The sequence below is a fragment of the Eupeodes corollae genome, chromosome 1 (genome assembly GCF_945859685.1).
Source record: "Eupeodes corollae chromosome 1, idEupCoro1.1, whole genome shotgun sequence".
Lineage (NCBI taxonomy): Eukaryota > Metazoa > Arthropoda > Insecta > Diptera > Syrphidae > Eupeodes > Eupeodes corollae.
Genome location: NC_079147.1, coordinates 136,603,493 through 136,629,566, shown reverse-complemented (window position 1 = coordinate 136,629,566; position 26,074 = coordinate 136,603,493). Strand labels below are relative to the sequence as shown.

At 34.3% G+C, this 26,074-nt stretch overlaps 1 protein-coding gene across 1 annotated transcript in view; it reads right to left on the bottom strand.

The window, feature by feature from the left end:
• The window catches only part of LOC129953762 (neuroligin-3), a 276,340-nt gene that overhangs the window by 186,192 nt on the left and 64,074 nt on the right, over positions 1-26,074 (bottom strand). The window contains exons 4-5 of the mRNA XM_056067200.1: positions 3,971-4,120; positions 2,901-3,334 (exon numbers count right to left, since the gene is read on the bottom strand). Coding sequence (XP_055923175.1) covers positions 2,901-3,334; positions 3,971-4,120 — 584 coding nt within the window. The remainder of the gene's footprint in view (positions 1-2,900; positions 3,335-3,970; positions 4,121-26,074) is intronic.

The following is a 26,074-nucleotide window of genomic DNA, read 5'->3' as shown; positions in this document are numbered from 1 at the left end:
TAATAATAATAATTTTTTTTTTCTTAAAATACCCTAACAGTATTTGATTATCAAAAGTGCAATTTTTTTTTGTTTGGATTTAAAAAAAAAATTGAATTTTTTTTTCAAAATTCTATGTCTCAAAAACACTTAAAATTTTTTACAAAATTCAAATGCAGAGCGTATATTTACAATCACTAAACAACTGCGTACCAACAATATTTTTAGAACAAAATTGAAAAATTGTATGTATGCAAAATTAGTTTAAAAAAAACCGGACAAAAATGGAAAATAAGGGTTTTTTGATTTATAAAATGGCATTTAAATTTTTGATATAAAATTTTCAATCTTTAATTAGTTTTTTAGTATATATTTTAACTTGTATTAAATGTAACCCCCTCCCATCTTACTGTCCATGAGCCCGAAAGAGACCATTATTGTGACAAAATTTTGATAACGTTCCTATCTTTTATCCAAATTAATGCATTTGGTACATATCTATGTATGCGATCTATGGATGGCGATCGCTTTACAATTTAAACATACATGTTCTGCCTCTTTCTTATCTTCAGATAATTTATTTTCCATTCTGGTTCTTCTAATATTAAATTAAAATAAAGCTATCCAAAGGAAAAAGCTTTGAACGTGCCAGGTGAATACACAAACAGGTGTTTTCGTTAAGTATGCTTACAAATATTTTTCATTTCCGGGATGAGTTGTCCTAGGATGAGTTGTGTCTTGGGATAAAACTAGCTTACCGACAAAAGATAGCGTGTATTCGATAAATTTATTCAAATACACAAACCATTTCCCTTAAAATAATAATATCTGAGTATTTCATATTTGTATTATAATAAAAAGTTGAGGTTTTTTTAACTAATCATAAATTAATATTCAATAAAATGCATTTCACATAGTCTACGAAAAATTCTCCTTATTTGTTAAAATTAGTTCCGTATGAGAGCCGAAAAAGGCAGACATGCTTACGAAATAATATATATGATGATGATTCGTCGAAATTTCACAAAAAATTGAAAAATGGAGTTTTTTTTTGACAAATCAAATGGCATTTATATTTTTGAAGACAAAATTATTTTACAGGTATATTTTTAAATCATATATAGGTGCTTTTTTAAACAGACTCTTTGCATAAAGGAGCAAGTTTGTGCGATCCAGTCGTGCATTTTTTTAAAATCTATATATAGCAATAAAAAAAAAAGATTAAAAGAATAGTTTAAAAAACGATATTTTAGAAAAACAAGGTTGGCAAATGAAGAACTCTAAGATACAAACCATTCGCTAGAATTTGGCGGGACCATAGACAAGACATTCATTTTTGTCACAGAAATAGTTTTTATTGTGTATTTCATAAAACGAGGATAAATTATTATGTAAACAGTCCATCGGCTTTTTGACAATCACTCTTGGATTATCATTGGTCTAAATGCAAAATATCTTCTTGTTGACGTATCCACTGAGGTTAAAATGTGCTTCATCACTGGAGATGATTTTTCTTCGAGAATTAATCATCCATTGTTGTCAAGTCTGGCCACCATTTTGACTATTAACGACGCTTGAAATGGTCAAGAGACTCTAGTTCTCGAGTCATGACGAATAGCTGAGGTGGACAGTGTTTCACAGCAACACTATCAAGTATGCCCTAATATTTTCACATCTGCTACAGACCTGAAACTCAAATTGTTGCACATTGAAGGACGATATGCATTTTAATTTGAACGCCCATTTTTATAATAAATCTGAATAACTTTACTGCATTGCTTGATTGTGTTTTGTTTTTAATTTTAAAATTGAATAAGTCTGAATTTGTGAAATCTTAAATAAAGTGCATGCAAAAAGATGACGTATAGATGTTGTTCACATTCAATATCGGTCCTTAAAATTTAATCACTTTTTAGATGTGTAATCTGATGTGTGTGTCTTCTTGTTACTTTTTGAAAAATGTTTGTTATACATAGTATGTGTGTCACACTTTAAAATCTAAAAGAAACGATCAAAATCATACATATATGTATAAAAAAGTCGCTTTCCATATCTAAACAAAAAAAAACTACTAAAGAAAAGAGCTTGAGAACATTAAAATAAAAAAATAAAAATATAATTTCTGTTTGAAAAACTAAATTACGAAAGAAATCTAATTTTTTACAAGTTCTTTTATTAGATCAATTAAGAACTTAAAATATCTACGTCTTTAATTCTGTTCAAACTTTAGGATAAAAATAAAATAAGAACAATTTTACTCGCATATTACACCAAAGTTTGTCTCAACTATAAAGACTATGAATACAAGCGTAAGACCAACACAAAATCCTCAATAGTCCAAATGTTTCCACTCTACTAGCCAAACAAAAACTCTTGAGTGTTTTTCTTTTCAAAGAACCAGCCCCATCTGCATTTGTTATAAAATTGTTAGCACATGAAACAACTTCTTACACATCTTTACACAGGATTATCAAAAAAGGCATAGACCTCGGCTTGTTGTTCTTCTATATATATATGTATAATTTGAGCCTTTACTTGAACAAACCCCACAACCAACCCCAACCTAAACATAAACTCAAACCTAAAGTTGAACCACCACAATCAAAAACAAACACTTTTAATCCCCTGGTGTTGCTGAAGCACTTTCCAAATGAAAGCCTCTTAAGCCTCGGTCATATCTGATTGTTTCGAAGAAACCTTACGTAATAATGTCTATAATTCAATGTTGTTCCCCAGGCTCTTATTTAAACACTTCCCGCCGATGTTAAAGTGGGTAGGTAGGTAAGCAAAGCACTCATACAACCATCAACACAAAAAAGATAACATAGACCCTACAAAAGGGCCAACAAAAAGAACAAGACGACTCTCATAGTCTCACACACAAAACAACACCCCCAACAATGTACTAGGTAGGTACTTACCGATGGGCCAAAGGATGTCAAGAAGTTCGGTGCTTGTATATCGGCCCCGTACAAGTCCTCGAGTGACACTTCTCGCAAACAATCAACAATCTGTTCGTGATGTTTAATTAAATCCTCTGGTATGGAGCAATTAACTTCTTTGGCCAATTTGAGGGCGAAAATCACTGGGTCCTCGACTAGCGCCCAGGACGAATATGCCGAACCTGAGAGTAGAATTGCCCGATGAAAGAGGCCGCGCACCATGGTCGCCGACGTCATAAGGAAATTTATGCACGCAGCTCCAGTCCCATGGCCAGCAAGTGTAACTGAACTTGGATCGCCGCCAAATTTTTGAATGTTCTGCTGGATCCAGTGCAAGGCAGCCATTTGATCCATTAGGCCATAGTTTGCCACTCGAGCGTGAGTATGCGGACTTGGGTTGGCATTCAGGAAACCTGTCGCAGGAAGAGAACGAGAACAGAACAAAAAAATAATCAAAATAGTGTTTGTCAAACGGATAGCACAGAGAATACATGTATCTATGTATGTATGTAAATATATAAAAGGAACGGCTTGTGATGTTTTTTGTAGGTACAGGGAACAGTGAACACTGAACAGGGTTCAGCCTACAGAGTATACAGATGTGATGTGCAGAAATACATGTAGGTCCGGGTCTGGGTCCGGAATGTCCTTGTTTTCTAATTTCCGCCTCACTTGCTATGGCATGCAGAGAGGCAGACCCAATCAGTATTTCGGGGGTAACCCTAAAGTCGGGAACATCGTTTCTCAAATCACTGTCCCACACATGTGACGAGTTTAATGGTGAAATGATGGGATACAAAGATACATATCTATGTACAATGTACATGTATACATGAATATATACCTATCCCATGATTGAAGTAATCATTCGAATGGGACATGACACGTATCACACACATGTGAGGTGAAGGGGGGGCTGGAGATGGGGAGGTGCGGTCATATATACCTACCTCTACTACACCAATGACTAAATGACCCGTTTTATGATTTAGGGTTAGGTCAGGAGTTGGGATGATGATGGGGGAAAAAATAGAATTACTTGTACGTACCGAGAATACCTAATCGGTAATTAAGTGTTACCACAACCACCTCGCCGTAACTGGCAAGGACACTGCCATCATAGGGATTCCCACTGCTCCATTCAAAGGACTCGCCATGCAGAAATACAATTACCGGTAATTTCTTTTCAGTGGAGGCCGCTGTAAGGGGAAAACGATATAGAAACATTATAATTTTTGATTTTTCGACATATTGTGCTTAGGTTAAGCACTTGTATACGCAATATATACATAGTTTAGAAATTAGAAAATTAAAAATGTATATATGCATTAATTAAAATGAAAAATACTGATTATGAAAATAATAAGGAAAAAAGTAATAAATTTGTAAATTTGAAGCATATTTTTATATATTTATATAGAAAATAATTAAATTTTGTTGGAGCTTATTTTCTGAAAGGTCTAAAACAATTAAGAAACATTAGCTAAATTGCTCTCCAGTTTTTGGTGGAAAATTTTGCAATGGTCAATTCATACAAAGAACGTCATATCATGATAAAAAAGACCTAAACAGCACTAAACTCAACTTTTTTGTATTTCTGTCCAAATTGTATAACATGTTGAGTTAGGAACAACATATGATTCCAGCCACGAACACACAAAAGAATTGTTTGCAAAGAGTAAATGATGGTAGGCTTAAGTATCAAACATTTAAAGTTAATTGCACAATATGGTACAATGATTTATTGAAAGACACATTTCTCAAGCCTTCACTCAGATTCGATAAACATACATATTGATATTCGGAATGTTAAATTTTGGATCTGTTTCAGTATTTTAGGTATCACTCCAAGTTAAACCAAGTGACATAGATGATCAAATGGTACAATAAGAACCCTTAGGATGAGGCCACACATTTTTGAATCGATTTTCGCTTTTTATAGCTGTTTATAGCAGTAAATAGGTTTGAATTGCGTTTGAATTCCCCAAGATCAAAAAATAAACTACCTAAAAAGGGTATACAAAAATACGTCACTAGGATGAGGCCACATGTAAAATTTCAGAGAACAGCAAAAGAATTGATGAAATATTTACATTTTATGATCTTACAACATTTATTTATATCGTTTTTTTTTACATTACATGACCATGTCCTCCATTTTTGGATAAAACCTTTTTAAGACGGTTTGGTATGGAAATATTCAGTTTATTTCAAATAATCATAGGCAATTTTGTGCCTAGGAATTGTGAAAAGCTTCGATTAAGGTGTCCTTGTCCTCAAATTGTCTAGCCTCTTCATTAACTTAACGGCATTGCAATGACCTAAAGTTTACAATTATGTTAGAGTCCGATTAATATCGAGGCCATGGCAAAAGTTCCAGTTCTTCTAATTAAATTCAACTTCTAAAAACACTGGATGGAGGCATTGTCTTGTTCGATAATCTTGGAAATGATTGTTCAGCAAAGATTGTTAATTTTCCCCCTTCATTATTGTAGGCAAATACTTCATTAAACAAACGGCACCAACATGATCTCTTCCAAAATTCATTCGATGCTTCTTGTGTACTTCCCTCAAAACAGTTTTAATGTTTGGTTCTTTTCTCTGGTTAGTATCAATATTTTACTATTTTTACTAACAACTGTCTTACTTCTGCTTAGTCTTTTACGTTCTGAGAGTATCAAATCATTGAAAACATCTATTTTTGAAGTTTCTATAACTGTCAAAATCTAGGGCATGTGTATTACAAATTAAACTGTTTTAAACACTTTTTTGTACATTCTTTAAAAATGTTTTTAAAAGATCACACTTGTAAGCTCCTGCCCGCAAATATTCGCAATGGCCTCTTCTTAGTGAAGCACCTTTATATACGCTAACCCTAAATAACCCATTTTAGTTGATAAATTTAGGTAACCTGTGTAAAATTTCAAGGCATCTTTCATTTAATTTGATCATTATTAATTTTTGTTTATTTATATAGCGATCGCTGTTGACGGTGACTGCCTCACTAACGTCGTTTGCAAAAAAGTGCGGCCCAATAACGCCGCCACGCCGCGCCAGCCCAAAATCCACACGGCATTGGTGTCGTCTCATATAAGTTAATTTTGCTTTAACACAACCAGTCATCCAAATTCGGCCAAAATTGGGGTCCTCTTCCAAACGATTCGTAGCCAGCGAACAAACACCGTTGTCTATGGTCATGAACTTTGAGCTCCTAGGTCAGTTGGATCTTGGCGTTGAAGAACACTCGTTTTGATAATAAAGTTTTACCTCTCATTTGAACGTGCTGTTCAATCGTGTAACTTGCCATGATTCTGGCATATTCTGGCATAAGCAACAGAATAATAAACAAAAGATTTGACAGATGTCACCAAAAAATAATGGCGCCAATTTAAAAACAGTATATTACTTTGATTCCTAAAATGGGAAGACGTTTGACATTTATAAAATTGATATGAGACTTATGAAAGAAATCTCATTACGTCTTTCCTAGAGAAAATGCATATCAATAACCTTCGTTCGACTATTTTCTTCGAAACGACATATTGGAACTTCTAAGGAATACTTTTTGCAGAATAGAATAGTAGTGTGAATCTCACAAAACTTTTTATAAATTATTTTCAGTAGCACCAGTTGTTAAATTGAATTCTTTCTCAGAAGAAGTAGTTCCCTTTTTATAATTTTTCTTCACTTGAGTTAACAATTATGAAATCCATCATTATCGATGCCATACAAATTTCTGTCGATAATCCTTAACATTTCTAATGCAATATGGTTATATTAACTTCCCATAGGAAGTTATTGTAATGGGTCCGATTTGTCAAATTGAAAATTTTGACATTTTTCGACGTTTCAAGGTCCCTAGAGTCGAAATAAAAGATTTTTAGAAAGATGTCTGTGCGTGCGTGTGTACGTACGTTTGTACGTCCGTACGTTCGCGACGTTTTTTTCGTCGTCCATAGCTCAAGAACCAGAAGAGATATCGACTTCAAATAAATTTTGTTATACAGATAATAAGGCAGAAAGATGCAGAAAGGGCTCTCAAGAAAATTACGTGGGTGGTTTTTTTACCATAGCAGTTTGAAAAAAAGGTGAAAATTTTGGTTAACTCTAAATATCTGACGAACCAAAAACGCTAGAGACTTGAATTAAATTTTATATTATATATGGTAACGTGATGCCAAACAGGTATATTTTTTGAAAAAAATCAATATAACGGTTTTTTTTAAAATCAATAAAACTGAAAAAAAATTTGTCACCTCCAAAATTTTACGACTGAAATATGATTTCATCTCTAAAACAATTTTGTGCAACGAAGAATAAAGTTTTTGATATCTGATAAAATTTTGAGAAAAATCTAATTGACAGTTTTTTTTACAAAAAATAAAAACCTAAAAAAAATGTATAAAAGTTGGTAAAAATTGATTTTCGACTCAAATATCTTTTCAAAACTTTGAGATATTGGCTTTAATTTACTTTAATCTTTCAAAACATCTTGTTGTCACCATTCAGTTAAAGTTTGAAAAAAATCGATTTGACAGTTTTTGTACAAAAAATTTAAAACCGAAAAAAAAATTAACAAAAGTTCGTAAAAAATGATTTTCGACTCAAATATCTTTTAAAAACTTTGAAATATTAGGTTTTAACTAATTTTTTCTTATAAGAAATATTGTTTTCAACATTAGGACAAATTTTGAGAAAAATTTAATTGACAGTTTTTTTTACAAAAAAAATAAACCTAGAAAAAAATTTATAAAAGTTGGTAAAAATTGATTTTCAACTCAAATATCTTTTCAAAACTTTGAGATATTGGCTTTAATTTACTTTTATCTTTCAAAACATCTTGTTGTCACCATTCAGTTAAAGTTTGAAAAAAATCGATTTGACAGTTTTTGTACAAAAAATTTAAAACCGAAAAAAAAAATTAACAAAAGTTCGTAAAAAATGATTTTCGACTCAAATATCTTTTAAAAACTTTGAAATATTAGGTTTTAACTAATTTTTTCTTATAAGAAATATTGTTTTCAACATTAGGACAAATTTTGAGAAAAATTTAATTGACAGTTTTTTTTACAAAAAAAATAAACCTAGAAAAAAATTTATAAAAGTTGGTAAAAATTGATTTTCAACTCAAATATCTTTTCAAAACTTTGAGATATTGGCTTTAATTTACTTTTATCTTTCAAAACATCTTGTTGTCAACATTCAATTAAAGTTTGAAAAAAATCGATTTGACAGTTTTTGTACAAAAAATTAAAAACCCAAAAAAAAATTAACAAAAGTTCGTAAAACTTGATTTTCGACTCAAATATCTCTTCAAAAATTTTAAATATTGGCTTCAATATCAATATTCAGTAATTTTTATATAAAAATCCAACAGTCCGTTTTTTTTCATAAAAAATAAAATCTACAAAAAATAGTGCGCAAATTTGGTAAAAATACATATAGACAAACTTTTAAGCAAGACAAATCGACAGACGGGATGGGAAGTTATCAGTGTGGGTCGCATCCCAGCCTCTTTTTTTGAAATTCGTTTCAGAAAGTTTATAATTGAAGCTAGGGGCTTAAGAGGATTATGAGTATTTATGCATGTCCGTAAATGTATGTTTACCCAGTGCTCAGAGAAAAACTTATTTCTTTAAATTATCGTTTGTTTTTGGGATATTTGATCTATTGATTGTTTTATTCAAATTATTTAATTTCACTTGATTAATTACATGTAAGGGCACAAGTATTCGCTTTAATTTGTTTATTAAGGGTATTAAAACATCAGTTGAATTCTTAATTTTTATATAAACGACCAATTTACTATGACACTATAATTTGTTTTTTTTTTTTTTTTTAAGAGAACTCAATGCATGTTTATTTTTCATGCTAAAGACGAATGTATCACATGAACAAGGAGAAACGATATCAGCAAAATGACTGGTCTTGAACAAATTGAGAAATATTTGCATAAATAGCGCGTGTTTTTTGTAGCTGATCTTTTTGAAGGTTGTAATTGGTTTGGTTTGCAATTTAATAATGAAAATATTTACTTATCCTGGACAACGCTAAGTTAGCAAATTGTTTAAAGTTTATATTAAAATAATGGTTCGGTTCGTGCGATTTAATAAGGGCATCATCCATCCTCAGGACTACTTTCTTTGGGGTTCTGTCAATTCCCTTGTCTACGCAAATAAGACCGACACAATTAAATAATATGGGTTTTATTCCTTTTTGAAAATCTCACATCTTGAAAAAACACTATTATCTTACACCGTTTACATCTCAAGGCGTTACATCACAAGACCTCAGTGGTCACTTTTCCGACAAATAATAAGATCAGGAAACTTTTTTTTGGAACTTTTTTTATGAAATGAAGACGAAGATATAAAGCTTAGTATTTCATATATTAGCAGTTGAGACCTATCTTTAACGTGCGATTTTTCTAGGCTGTCGATTTTCTAACCCGGGAAAGCAGTAACCCAATTTTATAGCACATTTCAAAGAGATTTCTGATATTTGATCAATTGATTTGCGATTTTTTGGTCAATATCATGAAATCTACCGTTCTATGACCTGTTTTTGATAATGAATCCCATCGTTTTTCCAAAATATAGGTATGCCTTGAACAATGATACTATCATTTTGGTTGGATAAACTATTTTTGATATACCTAATAACAAGAGTGGTATTATCGGTTTTTAGAATTCCAATGTTCTGAAGCCACTGCTGAAGCAAATCGGACATTAAGGTAAATACTTGAAAAACGCTTACGGTTACTAGAACTTCGATATAGAAACCGTCTTTAATGTTTCCACTGGATTGTTTCTTCTTTCTATAGATTCAACAGACAGCTGATGTATCGACCACGTTTAAGAAACCAGGTAAGACAGAAGAGAGTAGTACCAGTGGCACGATGGTTACTTCGTTGGACTATCGAACGCGTGGAGTTGGAGGTATACATTACAACGCACTCTTAAAATTACAGTAAGATGCACTGACCTCGTTTCACCAAGGCCTTAGCGAGAGAACTTCGTTCGAGTGCCATAGCCGCACCAAACAACAGAAACCTGACAAATACAGAAATTGACCAACATTTACAACAGATGGTCGAAACAATAATAAGAACGATGGAACGCACAATAACAAAGTACAAAGAACGGGACCAAATGGACGCTTGCAGCAAGGCGACTATTGACGCACTACGCAGGCACAAGGGTGACCTCAAGACTCAAAAACTTGTACAGACGATTTAACTAACCACATGACTTGTAGGTTAGGACACTGAAGTCTTCAATAAAAAAATGTCAATCTGTTGATTATGGAGAACTTCAGATTATCAATTAACAAGTACTGGGACCGCAATATGCGGTCAGTAAACTCCAGTTACCCTAGTATGATCCCCAAAATTAACAAGATATTCAGGAAAACGAATGATAATGACCTTCCGTGCCTGAAACTCCAAAGAACTGAAGAGAACGGAAACGTACTCAGGACAGCGCAAATAGATCCAGGAGAAGCCATCTTTGACGATGACTTTTACGTAGAAGAAGATCCGAAGGAAAAAGTGGAGGCGGTGGGAGCTGCTTTCCAGCAAGTGAACAAGGTGTATGTTAGCATTCGCCCCAACAACGACCTGGAAAACATAGCCCTACTTAATTACTTTTTTTGAATTTGCCGATTCTTATCAGCATTTTTCAGCTTACGCCGACAATCTAATTGCGTACAGAACGGCCCTAAAGGTTGAGGTTATTAGAATTTTCTTTCAGCGTGATTTCGACACAATTCAGCAATACTGTGACGACTGGAAACTGAAAATAAATGCCCAGAAGTCGGAGACAATTCTGTTCCGGAGTCCGTTGGCTAGGGCCACGAGCCCACGAGAGATACGTGAAAGAATTGGCGCAAGATGGTCATCTTTGATCTTCATGGGCACCGATTAGCGAAGAAAAGTGTTGTGAAGTATATCGGTATCTGGTTAGATCAGTATTTATATTTCGACAGGCATATAAATGCTGCTCTGACCAGGGCCAGAGAAGCCTTCGTTCTGACGAAACGGCTGTTTTACAGCAGTCGGCTTGACCCCAGAGTGAAGGTAATTTGCTACATGGCCCTCATACGGCCGATGATCGTTTATGGTTGTCCTGTTTGGTTCAATGTTGCCCCTTTCCAGATAAAGAAGTTGGGTGCTCGAGCGGCAGTGTTTACGACGCTGTACCGGCTTATATCAAACAGCCGAATCTTCTTACGTGCATTACTATTCCAACGAGGTCCTATGCAACGGTGCTCGAATCAACAGAATTGACAATTTCGTGATAAAACTCGTTCGAGGTCACATTGCAAGAGCTATGTCTTCGACCAACAATTTATTTTTTGGGGCGTTCTATCCGAACGACGAGCATTTTGAAAGTGCACGCTTGAGCGGCTTCATTCCACCAGAGGCATTTCTCTTTTTAGATGGAAGCGGTCTGATACAGGATAGATTGGCATTCCGCTAATCTACCAGGTCTGAGGACGAACCGTTTATAGGCAACTCCTGTACAATCGGAACGTTATGTCACAAGGCGGAGCAGAGTTCCTTCGGTTCAATACGACTGTGTCCGACTGGGACCGAACTAATAGGGTGAAGCAGGAGAACCAGTTTTGGTGGCTTCAATCGGCACTTGATAGTGGGTGGTCGGGATGGGACTTAACCCTTGGCCGGCTCAAGTAGGCCGGTTTTAGGTAGTTTGTAGGTAGTTTAAGCTAGTTCTAAGTTGTATTTTATTTGCCAGAGGTCTTGGGTTCATTCCCTGCCTTTACCATCTAAAGTTTTTTTTTAAGTGTACTGCCTCTTGGGAAGAATCACTCGAAGAGTAATTATTCTCAAATTAGCCGTTCGAATTCGGCTTAAAACTGTAGGTCCTCTCCATCCCTGACAACATTACTCTCACACAGGAATGGTTGAGAGTTGTAAGTCAATAGGCCCTAGCTCTGCACGGACTGCTGAGTGCTGCGCCACCCAATTTATTTATTTAAGACAGAAGAGACAACTCTTTGGTTACTTAGTGTAGGATGCTCAAGTTTCAATGTTTCAACTTTAGGTAGTTAACACTTAAGCCACTTTAATGACCTAACCTATTGTGGTACCACATAAATCTTGAGGCTTTCTTCTAAGATCTATGAAACTGTTGGAGGCCGTCGTTATAGAAGAATTCCCCCAAGAAATTATTGTGTTTTTGAGCTAGAGCAAAGTCTGAACAGAGAAGGGGAAAAACTGTTTCCTCCTCTTCCTCATCCATGCAGCTTCCGCAAAAGTCATTTGAGAATACACTTAGCCACATGTACAGCGTGCTTTCCTTTTAGACAGTAAGAAGTTATGACACCGATTATGGAACTTATATGCGATGCGCTTAGAACTAGCAGGCCAGATGCTTTTTTTAACCACACACTTGGTGACGTTATTCCAACTGGTGTTTGCCTTATTCATAGCGTCTTGTATTATCAATAGCTTACATGAAGGGATTGCTAAGCCAGCATTAGCCAAACGTGGTAGAAGGGGTTGTACTAACTGTACCATGTCTCTATGGCCATCTCGATTAGAGATTATCGACAGTTATAGAATGTTATAGAGTTTGTAGAGACAGAGTCCAGAGACTTGATAGCGGCCTGACTGTTTGAGAAAATACAGATATTAGACGTTTTATTTAAATCAGGACATGACTTTTTTTATCGCCAAAATGATTAGGAAGGCTAAATAAGAGACTTAACTTCGTTAAGATACCCCAAACAAAAATTGACGGGATACCCTAATGCACATACGTGGTTATGATTTTGAATAATCCAATTTTTATTTTGATTCTCCTGCAATCAAAAAAAGTAACAATGTTTTGCGTGAACAATCATAGTTAACTAACTAATGGCCTTTTCAAAACATTTCATTTTAAACACTTTGCATGGATATGTAGTTTTGTTAACATTAATCCAAAATCAATTATATTAAAATTTTTAACTTAAAAATGATTTGTAGCAAACCTCATACAAGAACTTTCAATGTGTGAAGGAGAACATAAACATATGCATGTACGTATTTGGATGTTTATTATATTTTAAATGAGTGTACAACAAAAACATACATCAAAGTAATAAGATCCATTAACCCTGAGACGCAGACGTGTATACTGTATAGGCTAAATTTATACAATGTTGTGGTTTTCATATAACATATTATTATACATAAAGCTTCTGGATATGAAAGTATGTGTATATGTTTGTTATATCTGTAAAAAGGACACATTTTGATTGAGTTTTATGTCTTGGTTGAGGAATTATAAGGGATGAATATATTATCGTACATTACAATTATTCCCTAGAGGGATTACATTTATTTTTTTTGTCATCATGGGTGTTTGATGGCATCTCATTGACCTAAATTAAATAATAAATAACTTTTGGAGTTGTTATTGTTTGCCATATATTTTCTACACCCAAAATGCGTTCAAATTAATAAAAGTATAACGTAAAATGAAAATATTTATATAAGAAAAGTATGTATTTCATTTTTCGTCTTTACTTGCGACATACATAATATTTACTCGTATATAGAAACAATATGGGAAGTTCGCATTCGTTAAAAATTTGAACTAGAACATGACATAACCATGGTAAAGAGATCAAAATAAGTGGTTCCCTCGATTCCGTCCGTCTGTCTGTCTGTCCTCCCCACTACAGCATAATTGTCGATTGTGTTAAAACTTTGAAATAATGGTTTTAAGCAGATTCGCGAAAGGAGGTTCTATTTTCATTTTTATAAAGATCAAAAATAACAGTAGGTAGTCACCATACAAATTTATTGCTCAAACAACGAAAACTCCAATTTTCTTAAAAACGAACCAATAGATTTTTATGAAAAATATGTTTTTTTATTTCTCCATCAGGATACCTTCCATAGAATCGATATTTAGCTTTTTTGTCTCAAGCACTAATAATTTTGTTTGTGCACAAACAATGCTATCGTGATATATTCAATAATCAACAATGTTTTTGTTTTTTGAATTAAAGAAAATATTTAATTATTTTTTCAGAAATCGATATCTCGAAAATGGGTCAATATTCCTAGGCTTTCAAAGTTTTTTTTTTTAAGATAATTGGGTTAAACTGGTTAATCTGGTTAATTTTAGTGCATTGTTAAGTAAGAACGGCTCGAAAGCATTTAACATTGCTTGAAAAAATGGGGTATTTAAGAAGCTGTCAGTAGGTATTATAAATTTCTTAACTTTAAAAATAAATGGTAAGTGGTTAATTCACATTGGTAACAGGTACTTCGGCAACGTTTTTGGCCAAACAATATGGAATAGATCCACCGTAAGTTCCATATATAAAAAGAGGGACAATATAACAGCTACGGCGACTCAGACTTATTGTGGCCCAAGAAAAATAAAAACTTTGAAGATATCCGAACTTCCAAGATGTAAAAAAAACTGTATAAATGGTTCTTGGAGCAACGTAGAAAGAATCTGCCTGTGAGTGGACTGGTATGGAAACAAAAAGCTATTTCCATACTGGACAAAATAAATGGTAACAGATATGGTTTAGTTGCAAGCGATGGTTGGCTACAAAAATTTTAAAAAAAGGTATAGAGTTCGATATCTGAAAATATCCGGAGAAAAGGTATCTTCTCAACCAGAATGATCTCAAGCCAGATCAAATATATAACGCTGATGAGTCAGGTTTATAATGGAAGCTTCTTCCTGGAAAAACATATGTTTGGTGGGCTGATAAGAGCGCTCCAGGGAGAAAAGCTGAAAAACAAAGGATTACTTTCATGGCTTGCACCAATGTGTTCAGGTCGCCATAAAGTAAAACCTCTTGTATTTGGAAAAACCAACAATACTCGCACATTTAGAAATGTGTGCTTGCCTGTACATTACCGACACTCCAAATCCGCTTGGGTAACTGGAGCTATCTTTGAAGACTAGTTTCATAATTTGTTTGTTCCAGAAGTTCAAAACTTTCTTAAAAATAACGATTTACAACTTAAAGCTCTTCTTATTTTAGATAACGCTCCTAGTCACCCTCTGGAAAACGTGCTTTAAACATCAGATGCCTGCATTACAGTCATCTTTATGCCAACGAATGTTACTCCACTCATTCTACCGATGGACCAAAACGTAATCCGAATGACAAAACTTTTTTTATAGAAAAAGCTTGTTATTGTAATTTTTTTTTTTTTTTTTGTATAATAAGCGCACACTCAAGGGGATATATTACCCTTATTATGTAGACACAGTGTGAGCACTAGGAAAGGGAGAGAGGGGTTGAAAGGAGATGTCGGTGCACATTGGTTTTAAATTCCTGAATATTGCAATAGCTGGGAAAGACAGAGTGTGGCAAGGCATTCCACATTCGCATAGTACGGCTAAAGAACGAATCTCTGTACTTGATACTACGACCTAAGATGGGCTCGAGGGTATATTGATGAGCATTCCTAGAAGCGCGAGTATTACGGTTGAACTGTTTAAGGGGAGGAATGCAGCTGGCTATTTCTCTAGAGCATAAACCATTAAAATAACGGTAAAAAAGCGTGAGACAACAAACATTTCGACGATGTTCAAGTGACGTAAATGATCTTATGATGGTAATATCACCAATCAATCTAAATGCTCTACGTTCAATACTATCCAAGAGGCTAAAGTAAGTTGCAGGAGCACCAGCCCAGATATGGGAGTTATACTCAAGCTTTGGACGTATATAAGTCTTGTAAATAACAGCCAGATCAGAGGGGGAGAAAAACTTCTTGCATCGCCTTAGAAAACCCAAACATCTTGCGGCATTTTTGGCGACATCGCGTATGTGATCGTTCCACAAAAGGTGGTTGGTGATGCACATACCAAGAATATCGAGATGTTCAGTTTCCTCGATGCAAGTAAAATTTATGGATAATGCCAGTGGGGGTGTATTTCGCTTTAACGATACAAGACAGCATTGCGTTTTCGAAGCATTAAATTCCACGCGGTTTCTTATGCCCCATTGTACAATGCTGTTTAGGTCGGAATTTAATGAGCTTATCATATTTTGTCGTTGCAGTTCCACATCCGAAGAAGAGGGGTGTGAATCTGAAAACGAATATGAAAAGCTAAGAGTACTATCGTCAGCGAAACAATATATTGGATTAAAAGGTGCAGACAGGAGATCATTAATAAAAATGAGAAAGAGTGTTGGAGATAGAACAGAGCCCTGGGCACACCAGCATTTATTTTGTGGTTTTCAGACTTGAATCCATCCAATACAACTTGTATTGAACGATTCCAAAGGTAATTACTAATCCAATGAAGGAGGGATTCATGCAAACCGAAAGCACGCATTTTCGATAAGAGAGCCTGATGCCAAACCCTATCAAATGCTTTTGAAATATCTAGTGCAATAATCTTACTTTCTCCAAAACTATGTAAAGATTTGTTCCACTGTTCGTTGAAATGAACCATGAGATCACCAGTGGACGAAAGCTATACTGTCGGTCATTAAGAAGCTTCCGTTCTTCAAGATATTTCTTGAGCTGATAATTAATCAGCGTTTCCATGACCTTGGAAAGAAGAGACGTAAGTGCAATCGGTCGATAATTAGACGGTGAGGAAGATTCGCCTTTTTTGGGAATAATGCGGACAAATTTGGACAAATGCGGTTTTCCATCCGCTCGGAACGAGACCTGAGGAGTAAGACAGATGAAAAAGCTTACGCAGTGGTTTTGCCAGCGATGAAGAACATCTCTTTAGAACAATAGCGGGGATACCATCCGGACTCTTTTAGGACTCTCGCTACAGTACGAGTGCAAAAAAAGATTTGCCCCATAGAATCATTAACTCGCTCAAGTACAGGCGGAGTCATAACACTCACTGGCAGAGTTGAATTGGCGGCGAACTGCCTAGCAAAGAGTTTTGCTTTCTCTAAAGAGCTAACAAATGGAGTGTCATTCACAACGAGCGTAGGAACAGAGGAAGAGGAAGAATTCCTCATATTTTTTACAAATGACCAAAAATTTTTACTGCCTTTGGGACATTGCAGTATTTTTTGCCGTAATTTTTGGTCATGTTATAATTTGGTCCGTCGAATATGGGCGTTGCAGACCTCATTCCCAGGAGAATCAAACTTGTGATCATATCAGCGCTGGCGTCAACGTCACTATCGAGGAAGCATAGTGACCAGTTAAAGATCCTTAAGTAATTATTGAGACCATCCCAGTTGGCTTTCTCGTATTGCCAAACGGTTCTCTTAGGAGCTCTTTCTTTAACTGGAGAGTTTTTACACGAGAAATTGCAGAAATTGCAGTTGAAAAAGGTAGGTAGTAAAATGATAACAAAGATGAAAATGGTTGGACAAATATTTTTGAATCCAACAAACATTTTGATAAGGAAGATGATATTCCCCTTAGTGTTCTTTGGCAACAGGACATCAAAACTATTTCTAAAGATGTTACTAATCTACTCAATCATCTAAACGAAGGCATAACGCATACACCTGGTGACATAGGCGATTGGAACGAAGATAGAGTCTTGTCGGATATTGAAGAAGCCAAAAACATAAACGAAGAAAAAGATGTGCAGTTGATAATGGAGCGACCAACATGTTCCGCTTCTACAAAAGATAATTAAGTGGGCGGTACATAATAATACAGACTTTTCTGATATTAAAGTCATGAAACGATTGCAAGAATTTTAAATTTAAGAAATAGTCAGGCAAAAGTGACAAATTACTTTCCAAAAATTTAATTCTTTTTTTCGTTTTTTATGAGTTAAAATGTTTCTGTTTTATGTTATTTTATAGAAGTATATATTATGAATTGTTTTTGTTTTGCTGTTTCTTGATTAAAACGTTTGTTTTTTAATTAAATAAACATAATAACCTTCACACTGAACAAAATGTGCATTTTTGATAAAATTTAACTTTGGAATGCGTTTCTAGCCTCCCGATCGAAATAGTGCACAATCTCGAAGTAGTGAACATGGCTGGTTTTTATTATTTCGAGCGTCTACTGTATTGTCCATTTCTAAAAGAGACTTTAAGCTTATTATATTATGCAATATTATCAAAATCGGGTTTTGGAAACCTTGTATATTAAAGATTAAACTTAATAACTGTATGTTTATTTTTCTTATTTTTATTAACTTCAAAATGAATGCTTATTGTAATAGATTTTCAAATACGCGGGTTTAACTTTTGGTAAAGTGGTCAAATGACAGACATTTGCACTCAAGACGACACAATCGTCCACAGGATTTTTCTCTAAGCCCTACTTTTTCTATCAACTCCTACTCTCACCTCCCAACAGTGAATATCAGATGTCTAGTACCTCAACTGGAGATTGAGTTCCAACCCCAATGAAAAGTTGTTGGGGTTAGAAAACGAGAGAGAAGGATAAAAGGTCTTTCCACTAAAGCACCTCTCCTTTCATCCAGACGGCACCGGAGGAATTAAAAAGCTGGGATCAACGGTGGTGTCTACAATTAGGTCTGAACTAATTAATGAACATCTTATAGGGCCATTACGACATATTAAGAGCTCAGGCCTGTAAGGACCGGTTATGCCGACCCAGTTGCAAACCACCAACAAGGCTGTGATAAGGACGGATTTACTGTTGACTAAAGTAATGAAAATAATTTAAAGAACTATTACCGGACGCCCTAGACTGCTATAAAGCAGATATCACCGACACCCAGGAAATGCGATGTGATGGGCCGGCCAAAAAGAGGATGAAGAGAAGTATGACGAAACAGAGTATATATTCATTTAGCTCTTTGACAAAGCATATGAGAAGTGTCCTAGTTAAGATATGAAAATTGTCCTTTGCGATTTTAAGGCCAAGCTATTAAGGAAAGTCAGTGAAACAATCAAGAAGACCAGCCTTTACGACAACATTTCCGATAGCGCATTCAGGCTCATCGATTTTGCTGCAGTGCGAAACGTTAGTTTTCCACACTTCAACATCCACAAAGGAACTTGGAGCTTTTCAGATCAATCTACCGTCAACCAGATTGACCTATTGCGATGCACCACAAGTTTTAAAGGGAGCCTCAAGATTCATGTGGTATCACAATGGGCCATTAAACTGACTTAAGTGTGTCCGATTCCATCATAGATAGCCCACTTTAACCTAATCTTAACCACAGGTTTCCAGACCCAAGGCAAATCAGGGAGATGCTGGTAGGAGATACAAAGTCGAACGACTAAAATTAAAAGAGATCGCCAAATCCTTCTCTGATTGAGCCACAAGTAACCTATTTCGAAGTTCTTTACCGCCAAACAAATGAATAGAGAAACAGAGGCAAGATTGCCCAGATGCCGCTTTTAACGAACTATGTTTCAAGCAGCTACTAACAAGAAATCACTGATTTGATGAAGAATGTCAGCAGGCAAATGCAGTCATACAACAAGCCCTGCATAAAAGGACGAGAGTTGCCCACAAGAGTAGAAGAGGAGAGAGTAACATCGACGTCTCAGAGAAAAAAAATCAAAAATGTTTTTCGGAAGTTTTATGATTAGGTCTATTCACAAGGCGTATTTACAAGTATATAAACCTCGAACTGAAAGCTGCAAAGACAAAAATGAAAACTTCATTGTGGAACCACAGTCAATGCTGAGGATACGGAAGGGCCACTTCTGCGGACTCTGTAACGGCGACGAAGTACCGAATTCCACTTTCAGGCAGGATGATCAATGTAGACGTTGAAAGCCAACAATGCCGTCTTCCCGACTAAGACGAAGTAAAGATTGCCGTACTAAGCTGAAGTCTAACAAAGACGCTGTAGCAAATGGCTTGAAGAGCGAGCTATTCAAAGCAGCTGGAGATATTTTGGTTAATAGCATACACCAACTTTCCTAACAAATATGGATAGAAGAAAGCATGCCCGATGAATGGAATCTCTAAGCTGAACCAATTCCTTCGCTGCGTTAATATGTGAACATCTTTAGCCTATTTCCAACAACCTGATAGGTCCTTATCAGTGTATTTATAGACCAGGAAATTCCACAGTCGATCAAATATTCACATTTCTGCAGATCCTGTAAAACCCAAGAACATCCACCATCTCTCCATCGATTTCAAGACCGCTTATGACAGCCTCTACAGGGACGAACTGTATAGAACAATGCCTAGTTTTAGATTCCCTGCCAAACTCTTTCGTTTGTGGAGGATGACTATGGAGAAATCGGAATGCTCCATAAAGGTTGGAGTCCGTGTTGGTATCCCAGGCTCTTTTTGAAATTACCTTTCATTGGATACCAAAATTATATCCTTACCCATAGGTTCAAAAGTATCTCGCAAGACAAAAACAGACATTTTGGCATAATACAAAAATGCTCTTTTCACTACTATTTCTTCTATAAATGATTTTGGAAAATTTGCCACAAATATTACAAGGTCAACATCACCTTTTGTTTCCTACCAAACTAAATCGTAAAGACCCTTGGTCAAGGTAAAATGGTCATTTCCTTTTATACCCAACCTCAAGCCACAAATGGGATTATCCTGTTAAGAGAATGGTTTTTATCTATCTTCTTTTGACCACATTAATAAATAATGCTATTAATTTATTGACAGATAATGACATTTCCATTTCTAATGTCAATCAAAAAATTCTCTTTATAGTGATGTATGGTGATATTCATATGTATAATAGATTATAAGACTGTTACTGACGTGTGTTTGTAAGATAGATATAGCAAACAATAAAGTCATGATAAATCAATATCAATAAATTCGGGTTCGTTAAAAGTGAAACAAAAAAGTAAGTAGTGGTAAGATGCATGAACATTTGAGTGTGAAAGATATTATCGATTGATGATTGAGGCCAATTAATGTAGGAAATAACGTAACCAAAACTTGGCATAAATCAATTTTAGATAAGAAAATTTAAACCTAAGCAAATAATAAGACTAAATTGACTGTAATCAGTTAAGCAATGAGTAATTTAATGAATATATTTAATTTTTTCTTTACCAACATGTCAATGGAATGGGTCATTCATTTTTCAGTTTCTAAGCCAAGCTAGGAAAAACAGCGATCCATTTTTGATGAAATTAATATTTCTTTATAAACGTTTGTTTGTCTTTACCATTAGCTGTGAAAAAAAATGCCTTGGCAAGGTTTGCAGCATGCTATACATTTTATGGAACGCTTAGACATTTGTTTGCATATTCTGGGTGGTATGCCGGACATAACTAGATTCATATTGGTTTTTAATGTTGCTACATTTCATAGATAGTTGTACTATCTATACTATCTATACTAATATTATAAATGCGATAGTAACTCTGTTTGTCTGTCTATTACAGATGAATTAAACTACTGAACCAATTTGCATGAAATTTGGTATGGAGATATTTTGATACCAGAGAAAGGACATAGTCTACTTATTACCCCAGTGTGCATTCAGAAAACGGCGAAAATGATTATTTTACGGATAATTTAATAACCTTCTCCACCTACAACGACTATCACCGTTTTTTTTTTAACTCTGTTCAAGATATGAGTTTGCAAGAACGCTTCTTTACGTCGAGGTACCAAGGTATTAGACCTGGAAAAAAATCGAAAAGAATGGAAGCGTCGCGTTCAAGGAGTGCCAGTTTAAAATTGGCCTGGTGTCAAATCCGAAGATGCCTTAGGGCGAGTATACACGGTCCATGTTAGTAACATGGAATGTTTCTGTTTGAGATTGCTGTAACATCAAGTGCATGGGACAACCTCTTTTAATGATCATAATGATCATAAAATCATAATGATCAAGAATTTACAACATTTCGAGAGACGTGTGAGGCCAGGGGGTTATTAGAAAACTACAACCAGTGGGAAATAACTCTAGAAGAGGCCGCACAATGCAAATCTGTCCCCAAAGTCAAATCCTTAACAATTGTGGGATAAGCTTAAAAATGATATGGCAAATGATATTTTAAACAGAGTTCAAGAACAAAATCCGACTGATATAATTTACAATGAGGCGTTAACTTTTGTAAAAGATCACGTTATAAATGTTACTGGGAGAGATTTTTCTGAATTTGGGATTACCAGACCACAGAGAATATCGGAAGTGAGCAGTGATTTAGTTCGAGATTTAAATTAAGAAACTGTCGCTGTAGAGCAGAGAATAACAGAGGATATTTCACTTTTAAATTCAGAACAAAAAAATGTTATTGACACCATTTATACACAAAATTTCAAGCGGATAAGGTGTTTTGCTACTTTTAGATGCTCCAGGAGGGTACATGCAAAACTTTTCTTTTTAATATGGGTATTGTTACCTCAAATTCTGAAAAACAATGTGACTGCTTTAGCAGTAGCTTCCACAAGAACAACAGCTACGCTGCTTAGTGGTGGACGGATAGCGCACTCGGTTTTGAAACTGCCGTTAAACTTAGCTAATGAGGAAACGCCAGTATGTAATATCAGCAAAAGTAGTGAGCGTAAAAGAATGTTGCAGCAGTGTTAATTGTTGGTTTGGGATGAATGTACAATGTCCCATAAAAAAGCAGTTGAAGCACTTGATCGTACACTAAAAGACATCAAGAACAACCGGGCTATCATGAGAGGGATGAAGGTTCTCTAAGTTGGCGACTCTAGAGGTACACCGGCATGAAATAAACGCATGTTTGAAAGCATCTGTGTTATAGGTACATGTAAAAAGTTTTGTCTGACTACGAATATGCGAGTACAGCTTAACAATGATTCTCAAGCAGGACAATATGCCACTGCTCTTCTAAAAATCGAAGAAGATTGTATGCTAACAGACTGCAACGGCTCGATTACGTTATGTCATAATTTCTGTCAAATTGTCTGTAGCACAGATGAATTAAAAAGTAATGTTTATCCAAACCTGCATATAAATATGGGCAATCGGGAGTGGTTGTGTGAGAAGGCAGTTTTAGCTCCAACTAATGAGATAGTTAGCCAGATAAACGAACAAATTACGTCGAACGTGGAGGGAAATATAGTCGAGTACCTCTCAGTAGACGTCATGGACACGGAGCAAGAAACATCGTATCCCATAGAGTTTCTTAATTCTTTTTAATTATCAGGGATGCTTTCTCAAAAGTTATGATTGAAGTTTGGTTATCCAGTCCTCTAGCGCAGTTTCCTCTGAAAGCAGAATTTTACAATAGCAATAAATATAGCTCAGGGGTAAACTCTGAAAGTTGCAGGTGTAAATTTGAAAAAAAAAAACTGTTTTTCCCATGGACAATTATATGTAGCGTGCTGAAGAGCCTCAAACCCACAAAATTTTTACGTTCTGGCCAAGGGAGGAAACCTGACTTAACCTAACCTAAGACAATCACACTTAGTATGGCCTCATCCCATCTTGGCACAATTCAAACATACGTACAAAAAAGTAATTCTCAGGTTTTTTCATACTATTATCCAAAGGAACTATCTAAAGTGGACGAAGTCGCGGGTAAGGGCTAGTATTGTATATATAAGCTATACGCTTAGTTTGAAATATAGTTACAGGAATTAAATTTGTAGAATATTCTCAAAACAACAGTGGAAATCTTGGAAACAGGAATTTATTTTTTTTTCCAAAATTTATTTTCTTAACTTTGCATCTTGCAGAAGGGTAGTCCCATAAAACTGTTATTCTGTTTTTAAATTCTATCAGGAATTGATAAAGCCACTAAATAATTTTTCTAAAAAAGCTTTTACATTTGCTAATTATTATATGTTGAAAAAGAATGTCTAATTTTTTAAAAATTAATATTAAGTTATTTTGTTTTCAAACATCGATATAAATAAATATGTTTAAAAAAAAAATTGACAAAGAAAAATTATTAAAAAAAAACACTAACGATTTTCGAAAATATTAATTAAATGTATATTTTTTTTTATGAATTAGATGGCATTTAAATATTGAATACCACTTATATTTCAGATAAACAAAACATCGTGTTTCGGCACTTAAAATGTGTTAGACACTTCATAAGCGTTAGTAGTCTACATATAAAGAGACCTTTATTTTAAACTTTTCATACGAAGATATTGTAATTGGTTCCATTGTCGAATTTAAAAAGCTGATATTTTTCAAAGTTTCAAATCCCTTAGAATCGAAATAAATTTTTTAGAGAGATGTCTAATAATAATATCGAAGTATGTAGAAAGGACTTTCAAAAAAATAGAGTGGGTGCTTTTTATACTCTTCCAATTTAAAACAAAATATTTTGGTTGAGCCAAATTATCTGAAGAACAAAAACCGCTTGCGACTTCAATTAAATATAATAATATTATAAAAGTTCAATTAAATGTTTTTTAAGGAAATCAAAAAAAAAACAACAAATATACTTCACAAAATTGATAAAAATTGATATAAGATTCTCGATATTACTTGAATAAATAAAGGTATTGGCCTTTAAATTTATTTCATTCTGTACTAAAGTAAGTTGAGGAAACATAATGGTACTACAAAAAGTCAACCTGTATATTTTATAAAAAAAATATTTAAAAAAATTAAATTTACTAAAATTTGTAAAAATTGATTTTCGACTACAAAACTCGTTAACAAAAACAGAATAAAATTTATTTAATCATATGTAAAATATTGTTGCTAGTTTTTAATTAATTTTTTGGACAGTTTCAATTGACAACTGTTTTTTAAAGCACTAAAACATAAAAACAAAAGAGGCTAATATGCGACCCACATTTATATATCTATTTATATAAATTTATATTATAAAAAAAAACCGTTAGTTGATTTTTTTTCCCAAAAGTCTCTAGTGCTATTGTTTCCTGAGATATTTAGGGATAACCCGAATTTTAATTTGCTTTGGTAAAAAAAACACCAACGCAATTTTTTTGAGAGTCCTTTTTGATTCTTTCTGCATTATTATATGTAATGTAATGTAATATTTATAACAAAATTTATTTAAAGTCGATATCTTAACTGGTTCTTGAGCTATGGCCGACGAAAAAAACATCCCGAAAGCACGGACATACGAACGTACGTAGACATGCACTCACAGATATCTCTCTAAAAACTTTTATTTCGACTCTAGGGTCCTTGAAACGTCGAGAAGTGTTACATTTTCAATTTGACAAATAGGACCGATTACAATATCTTCTTATGGGAAGTTAAAAATAACGTAGTTATGGTAAACTTGAATAAAATAGGAACAGTATAATTCATGCAAATGACTTGACTACCTCAGTCATAATATGTATATGATCACGTGTGTCACGTCTTTGGTTTACAATACAAATTTTATACCTCTGTGGCTTTCCCTTAAAGTTGATCAAGATGTTTTAAATGTAAAGTATAATTTTTTTTTCAATTACCTAGAGCCGATTTTGTCAAAACCTTTATATTGAATGTTTACCATGTTCGTCAGCTATACTTTTAAGCAGGCTATAGATAATTCCACGACCCAAGAACTATCTTTTGATATATGCCTTTGAAAAGTTTGCAAATGATTGGACTTTTTCCCTAAAAATCTTCAATAGAGTTTTTGATATTATCAAGACAACACGGATTTGTCAAAGGCAAATCTACTGCTTAAAAATGTGTAACATTTTTAAACTTCGTTCTATATCTTCTTAAGAGGATGGATTTCAATGTGATGTTGTTTACACGAATTTTGCTAAGACTTTCGATAGAATTGATCATCAAGTTCTATTGAAAAAATTAAGACATTATGGATTTGATTTTATTTTTTTAATATGCATTCAAACCTATTTAAGGAAACAATTCCTTCGAACTGACAACAACACCTCAAAAAAGCTATGAAATACCTACGGTTTTCATTCTTCTTGTGAATAAAATGAAAGGTGATTTTATGATTATTCTGTTCTCTGATTATTAAATTCCAAGAGGGTCTGAGAAATCTTACTGATTGGTGTCGTAGGCAGCTTTACACACAACCGTTGAATATGTCCTATATTATTTAATTTTACTTAAGATGACATTGCTCTCTCTAAGATAGATTCAAAATTACAAAAAGAATTAAGGTGTGATATTTGATTTCATAGTTTGATGATGCTTGGTTTCATCTCAAGAAATTCTAGACGATCCTATGATCCGTATGCATTAAGATGTTTGTACTGTTCTTATGTTTACGTTGTTTTAATTTAAACATTGGAACATTCGTTGCTCATCATATGTTATTTTGATGAATTGAGCTAGACTACACTAAATTTTGATAGCATCACATCATCTTAAAGT